The sequence below is a fragment of the Malus domestica genome, chromosome 10 (genome assembly GCF_042453785.1).
Source record: "Malus domestica chromosome 10, GDT2T_hap1".
Lineage (NCBI taxonomy): Eukaryota > Viridiplantae > Streptophyta > Magnoliopsida > Rosales > Rosaceae > Malus > Malus domestica.
This window is the reverse complement of record NC_091670.1, coordinates 31,252,006-31,259,617: the sequence shown is the minus strand read 5'-3', so window position 1 is coordinate 31,259,617 and position 7,612 is coordinate 31,252,006. Positions and strand designations below refer to the sequence as shown.

General features: G+C 37.8%; 1 protein-coding gene across 1 annotated transcript; it reads left to right on the top strand.

Annotated features, from left to right (window-relative positions):
* The first annotated feature begins 2,828 nt into the window (after positions 1–2,828).
* On the top strand, positions 2,829–6,948 carry LOC139188679 (uncharacterized mitochondrial protein AtMg00810-like). Its single transcript, XM_070806343.1, has 2 exons — positions 2,829–3,008; positions 6,247–6,948. The coding sequence occupies exons 1-2, from the start codon at positions 2,829–2,831 to the stop codon at positions 6,946–6,948; spliced, it is 882 nt and encodes a 293-aa protein (XP_070662444.1).
* The last annotated feature ends 664 nt before the right edge of the window (positions 6,949–7,612 follow it).

Below are 7,612 nucleotides of genomic sequence, written 5' to 3'. Positions count from 1 at the left end.
TCATTTGGCAAACACCACCGGTGTTAGTCAATTGATCTTTCGTGTTATCATTTTTGCAGGTTTTGTGGTCATCCGCTAGGACAAGAATTTGCAACCACATCAACGGCTACACATGCTTCATGTCACTTAGTTAAATAGTTTGTGTGTAGGCTTCGCTACATGTAAGATGACATCTTAAGATGTGAAACTTTGTCGTCCCACGTCAAAAATGTTAAAGAATGTTACAATAATTTGTAAGGTGGATGAACACTCCCAACTGACAGTGACATGTTAAATAGACATTTTTATAAAAGGAAAAAAAAAGCTATTTATATTTTTATAGGAACAATTGTTGCAGATTAGTTTCCATAATCAAACATTGTGTTTTTGTGGATTAAGATGATGATGGCACAAGACATCGAGTACGAGTGTCTGAATCCTGTGCTTGATTAAAATGGCATCACCGGGATATTCTTAGACAACCAACAAGCTAACAAGAAGTAAAAAGTTTCCGATAGTGACTTTTCCTGGCTTTTTTTTTTAACATTCTTCTTTTCTTTCGTTCGTTTTTTATCTTCTTGTTTTTGTTTAATATTTGTGGTACGTTCGCTTTTTGGTTGTGAGGCCATGCATCACATTTGTTTTCCTTTTTCTGGACATCGTTGTGGTGTGGTTGTACAGAATTACTTCAAATCCAGATTTATTTTTCAGAGTGTACTTAATAGCTTTCTTTCTTTTTCTTTTTTTTTTTGGGGTTTTTTTTTGGGGGGTGGGGGGTGGGGGAGATGCAGACGGTCCACTTTGTTCTTTGTAAACTATATAAAACTAACAGATTGCTTAAGGGAAGGGATCCCCATTTTTTGAAAAAAATGGGGATTAGGTGTGGGGCCCACTCCACATCGAATTTCAATGATCCGAACCGTCTATTTTGTTAGTCTCGATTCATAGATCATCCTTGCAAAAATTCAATTCAATTTGAAACCGTTTGCCTATTTAATTATCAAGATCAAATTTCATTTTTTCTTATATAACAAAGTATTCGTTCATTTCCTTGAACCCAATTAGATGTCTTAAACATTTCCGATTTAGCTAATATTTTGCAAGGATGATCTATGAATCGAGACTAACAAAATAGACGGTTCGGATCGTTGAAATTCGATGTGGAGTGGGCCCCACACCTAATCCCCATTTTTTTCAAAAAATGGGGATCTCTTCCCTTAAGCAATCTAATAAAACTAATACTACCGTAAAATGATTAAAAACACATTTTCTTGTGAAACCTCACCACCTACTCCCAAGCTAGGGGCCTCCCACCTAATTTGAAGTCGTTAAGGCAACCATCCCAAAATCCCATGATATATGGAAGATTTGCAGTACCTAATCTTGCCACCTGGGACAACATAATGTTCTCATGCATATACAGATGAGACCTTAAGTAAGACTTCAGAAAATAACTGTCCATAAATTTGATTGCTCCAAGAAATAACCTTATAAATGCACTGAGTTTGAATAATTTTATATATGTTGAAAACATTGGCAATTTTGACAATGTTGGCATTGTTATGAATGCCCACACACACATTTTCAATGCCCATGCAACATGAAAGTGAATTTGGAAATGCATGAGATTGTATTGTCAAAAGGAGTGATGTAAATTTCAAAGTGCAGTTAATGCATTAGTTCGGAGTTGCTCTATAAATAGAGCACTCCGTATGCTTTCAAAATATATAGAGAGAATATACAGAAAGAAAGATCAATAATATCATATATTCCTCCGTCCTTTATTTGTTATCCTTTTGTGCTATAATTACAGTGTGATACTTTACACCTACTTCGCTCCAGTAAAGGTTATCTCTCTCTAACTGTTACATATTTATAACACGTTATCTGCACAAGTCTCTTAATATAACTATTTCTCATTCCTCTTCGCCGAATGAAAATCATTTCTCTTCGCCGAAAAAAAAAAAAATGTTTGCTCTAAGGTTTTTACTGTTCATCTTCTTCCTCTGCCTCAACTGCGCGATATACCCCTCGCGACAAATTGTTTGCTCCATGCCTGCTTCTAGTTCTCAACCTAACGGTTACATACATCTTTGATTTCTTGTTTGGTATTGATATTGATTACTAACCCAATATTTATTTTTACTGCAATCCAAGATGTTGCGGTACAATCGCCCATCTTGAATTGCAAACTTAATCTTACTGCGATCAAAGATGGTGTGGTATCATCACCTATCTTGGACTACAGATTTAATTTTATTGCAAATTTTAGGTGGAGCGGTATAATCACCCGTCCTACCTTGCATATTTAATTTGCCTGCTATTTAATTTCATTGCAATTTTAGGTGGTGCGGTATAATCGCCCACGCTGCTATGCGTATTTAAATTTTCCTTGCTACTTGAGTGGTGCGGAATAATCGCATATTCTATGTTACATTATTTCAATGAGAATGGTGCGGTACAATCGCCCTTCTCATTCACCCTGAAAATCTCGAGCCAGAAGTTCTAACACTATATTCCTCCAGGAATACATATTATTACAAGTTCTTACACATCTCATTTTTCTTTCAGAAAAGAAAATGGTGAACTTGGCAAAGCTTGAATATGCTACCCTGGACATTACCAGGAAAAATTACCTTACCTGGGTACTGGATACCAAGATCCATCTGGAGGCAGGGAATCTTAGAGATACCATCAGGGAAGAAAGCAGCTCATCCTCTCAAGATTGGGCGAAGGCCATGATTTTTATTCGTCGCCATCTTGATAAGGCACTAAAGAGCGAGTACTTAACGATTGAAGATCCATTAACTCTTTGGAATGCATTGAGAAACAGATACAATCACTAGACAATGGTGATTCTTCCAAGAGATCCATACGAGTGGACTCACCTAAGGATCCAGGATTTCAAGTCAGTAGCTGAGTACAATTCTGCGTTGTTCAAAATTAACTTTCAGATGAAGCTCTATGGGGATACCATTACTGATGAAGATTTGCTGGAAAAGACTTTCAGCACATTTCATGCATCTAACGTGCTCATGCAGCAGTAGTATAGAGCATGAGGCTACACTGAATACAACCAACTGATATCTATGTTCCTGGTAGCTGAACAGAACAATAAGCTCCTGATAAAAAATCATCATTCTCGACCTACTGGATCTGCACCATTCCCATAAGTGAATGTTGCTTCCCTCGAAATGAACGTCACATCTTCTGGTGGCGATAATCATAAACGAAGACGTGGCCACAAGCGAGGTCGATGGAATAGGAAAGGCAAGAACCATGGTGGTCAGTTTCACAACCAGGTTCCAAGGCATAATTCAGGCCCGAGCTTCAAATATATGAATCATCACAAAGGCAAAACTCACATGAACAATGCTTCTAGGAACTCTGAAGGAGCCTGCCATAGGTGTGGTGGCAATAGGCATTGGGTGCGTACTTGTCGTACTCCAAAACATCTGGTGGATCTGTATCAAGCCTCCCTCAAGGAAAAGGGTGTCGAGACTAATTTTCTCGACCAGGCTAAACCAATGGATATACCTAATCAAGTGTGTGACTTATCAGGACAGTTGAACACAACCCACCTAAATGTTTCAGACTTCATTATGGAAAGGGAGAATGAAGTATACCGGTCTGACTGAATCGTTTATGTTTATGTACTTTTATTATGTTGAACTTATAGTTTAAAACTGGCATTTCAGATTCAATAAAAGTGGCATGTAAATTTCCTGTTATAACTTGCTTCTAACTCTGATTCCCTTACTTAGAGAGCATGGATAAAAACTATGGTCATTCTCAAAACATGAGAAATGACGGAGACATTTGTTTTACAGACTGCGCAACAACGCATACAATACTTCGAGATCGAAAGTATTTCTCAAGCTTGATGTTTACAAAAGTAAAGGTAACAACAATATCAGGCCAATCAGATGTGATTGAAGGCTCAGGGAAAGCCCATATTATGTTACCAAATAGAACAATATTGTCCATACAAAATGCATTGCACGCTACTCAATCTACTCGAAATTTGTTGAGTTTCAAAGACATACGTTTAAATGGATACCACATTGAAACGAAAAGTGCAGAAAATGTGGAGTATCTATACATTACCTCCAATGATACCGGAGAAGTTGCATGGTTTGTCGAGTGGATTGTATTATACATACATAAAGACAGTTGAATCACATACTGTCATGAACCAGAAGTTCATTGATTCAAAAGTTTACATGCTTTGGCATGACCGTCTGGGTCACTCAGAATCTACCATGATGCGTAGAATCATTACTAACTCTAATGGACATCCATTATTGAGTAGGGACATTGATATCACAAATGATAACCCTTGCAAAGCTTGTTCTCAAGGGAAGTTGGTAATAAGACCATCACAACTAAAAGATGATGCTTAATCCCCATCATTTCTGTAAAGAATCCAAAGGGATATTTGTGGACCTATTCAACCATCTTGTGGACCATTTAGATATTTTATGGTTTTGGTTGATGCATCTACCATATGGTCACATGTTTGTCTCTTGTCTACTCGAAATGTAGCTTTTGCGAGACTTCTTGCTCAGATAACTAAGTTACGAGCACAATTCCCAGATTATCCCATTAAGTCAATTCGACTTGATAACGTTGGTGAATTTACGTCTTAAACCTTTGATGATTACTGCATAACATTGGGCATCGATGTTGAACACTTCGTTCCTCATGTCCATACTCAAAATGATCTAGCAAAAGCATTGATCAAGCAGCTTCAGTTAATAGCTCGACTCTGCTTATGAAAACAAAATTGTCAGTTTCTGCATGGGGACATGCCATCTTACATGCTGCATCATTGGTTCGATTGACACCTATAGCCAACCACCAATACTCCTCAATACAACTCGTGTTTGGGCATCAGCCAAACATTTCATATTTACGAGTTTTTGGTTGTGCTGTTTATGTGCCTATTGCACCCCCACAACGCACTAAAATGGGACCTTACCGTAGACTGAGAATTTATGTGGGTTTTGATTCACCATCTATCATTAGATATTTGGAACCCTTGACAGGTGATATGTTTACAGCTCGTTTTGCTGATTGTCACTTGGATGAGACAATCTTCTCGTCGTTAGGGGGAGAAAAGACCGTTCCAAAAGAACGAAAAAGCTGACATGGGTTGTTCCCACTTTGTCTCATTTTGATCCACGTAGCACTCAATGTGAAAATGAAATGAACAGAATCGTTCATCTTCAAAGCATTGCCAATCAAATGCCAGATGCATTTAATGATGATATGAAAGTGACAAAATCACATATACCAGTTGCAAATGCACTTGCAAGAATTGATGTCCCTGTTGGACAAAATAAAGTGGCAGCGAATGATTCATCTGGTGCAGGCCTGAAGCGTGGTAGACCACCAGGTTCAAAAGATTCAGCCCATCGAAAGAGAAAGACAAGGGCACAGCTGAATCCAAATGAAATCATTCAGGAAGAGAGAATGAATGACAAATCCACAATTCATGATTATGGACTTCCAAAAGAAGAAAATGTCCTTGATGAGACACATGTCCCTGAAGAGAAAGCAGTACATGAGAGCAAAGAAATCTCCATAAATTATGCATGTATTAGTGAATTGTGGGATCAAAATGAAATAATCATTGACAATATGTTTGCATTCGCAGTAGCCATTGAAATCATATTAAGTGATGATATTGAGCCCCGCTTTGTTGATGAATGTAAACAGAGACAAGATTGGCCTAAGTGGAAAGATGCAATCCAGGCAGAATTAAATTCCTTGGAAAGGCGAAATGTTTTTGGACCAGTAGTCCAAACCCCGCCTGGTGTAAACCCCGTGAGTTATAAATGGGTATTCACTAGGAAACACAATGAGAAAAACGAGATTGCAAGATATAAAGCATGACTCGTTGCACAAGGCTTTTCGCAAAGACCTAGAATTGATTATGAGGAGACATACTATCCTATAATTGACGCAATTACGTTCCATTACTTAATAAGTTTAGTGGTTTTAGAAAAGCTTGACATGCGACTTATGGATGTCATCACTACGTATCTATATGGAGAATTAGATACTGACATATATATGAAAGTCCCAGAAGGACTTAAGTCGCCTGAAACAGCTAACAAATCATGAGGTATGCTCTCAATCAAATTAAAGCGATCATTGTATGGGCTAAAACAATTTGGGCGAATGTGGTATAATCGTCTCAATGAGTATTTGATCAAAGAAGGGTATATCAACAATGTCATTTGCCCTTGTGTGTTCATTAAGAAATCCAACTCTGGATTTGCTATAGTGGCAGTATATGTCAATGATATGAACCTAGTTGGAACTCCTGAAGAGTTACATAAAACTGTTGAATATCTGAAAAACGAATTTGAAATGAAAGACCTTGGAAAAATGAAATTTTTTCTTAGCCTGCAGATCGAGCATTGTGCTAGTGGAATTTTGGTCCACCAACCAGCTTATATTGAAAAAATTCTGAAGCGATTTGGCAAGGACAAAGCTTATCCACTCAACACGCCAATGGTTGTTCGTTCTCTGGACATTAAGAAAGATCCATTTTGTCCAAAAGAAGATGATGAACTGGTCCTTGGTCCAGAAGTATCATATCTGAATGTAATAGGTGCTTTGTTGTATTTAGCACAATGTACTAGACCAAATATAGCTTTTTCAGTCAACTTGTTAGCAAGGTATAGCTCTGCTCCAACAATTTGTCATTGGAAGAGTGTCAAAGATGTATTGCGATACCTTCGTGGGACAACAGACATAGGTCTCTTCTACTCAAAGAACTCCACAAATGACCAAGTCCTTGTTGGATATGCAGATGCTGGTTTTCTCTCTGATCTGCATAAAGCCCTCTCACAAATTGGATGTGTTCAAGAATGGAGATACAACAATCTCATGGCGCTCAACAAAGCAAACATTAGTTGCTACATCTTCAAATCATTCAGAAATACTTGCTTAACATGAAGCAAGTCGTGAATGTTCTTGGTTAAGATCAATGATTCATCATATTCGAAATTCATGTGGTCTACCTTCAAAGACAGACACTTCAACTGTCATTCATGAAGATAATGCAGCTTGTGTTGCCCAAATGAAGGAAGGATTCATCAAGGGCGATAAGACTAAACACATATCTCCAAAGTTTTTCAATGCACATAAGCTCCAGAAGGCTAAAGTTATTGAAGTTAGACAAATCCGTTCTAATGAAACTCTGGCAAATTTGTTCACCAAATCTCTACCAAAATGCACGTTTCAGAAGTTAGTGCAAAGTATCGGATTACGTCGACTTACCAAACAGCTAAATTTGGAGAATGTGGAATCAAGGGGAGATACATATCAGGAGGAGCATCCATAATACATGCATGTTGTACTATTTTCATTCGATTATGATTTTTCCCACTGGGTTTTTCCTATCAAGGTTTTAATGAGGCAACATAAGCATACTTAACACTATATCAACAATCCAAGTAAAGTTATACTCTTTTTCTTTCGCTATGGTTTTTTCCAACTGGGTTTTTCCAAGCAGGGTTTTAACGAGGCAACTAATGTTGATATGTGGGCATCCAAGGGGGAGTATTGAAAACATTGGCAATTTTGACAATGTTGGCATTGTTGTGAATGCCCACACACA

What these genes read in the sequence shown, in the direction of transcription:
- LOC139188679 (XM_070806343.1), top strand. Translation starts at nt 2,829, where the DNA reads ATGGTGATTCTTCCAAGAGATCCATACGAGTGGACTCACCTAAGGATC. An exon ending in GCACATTTCATGCATCTAAC is followed by an intron (nt 3,009 to 6,246) that starts GTGCTCATGCAG and finishes GTGTTCATTAAG; the next exon opens with AAATCCAACTCTGGATTTGC.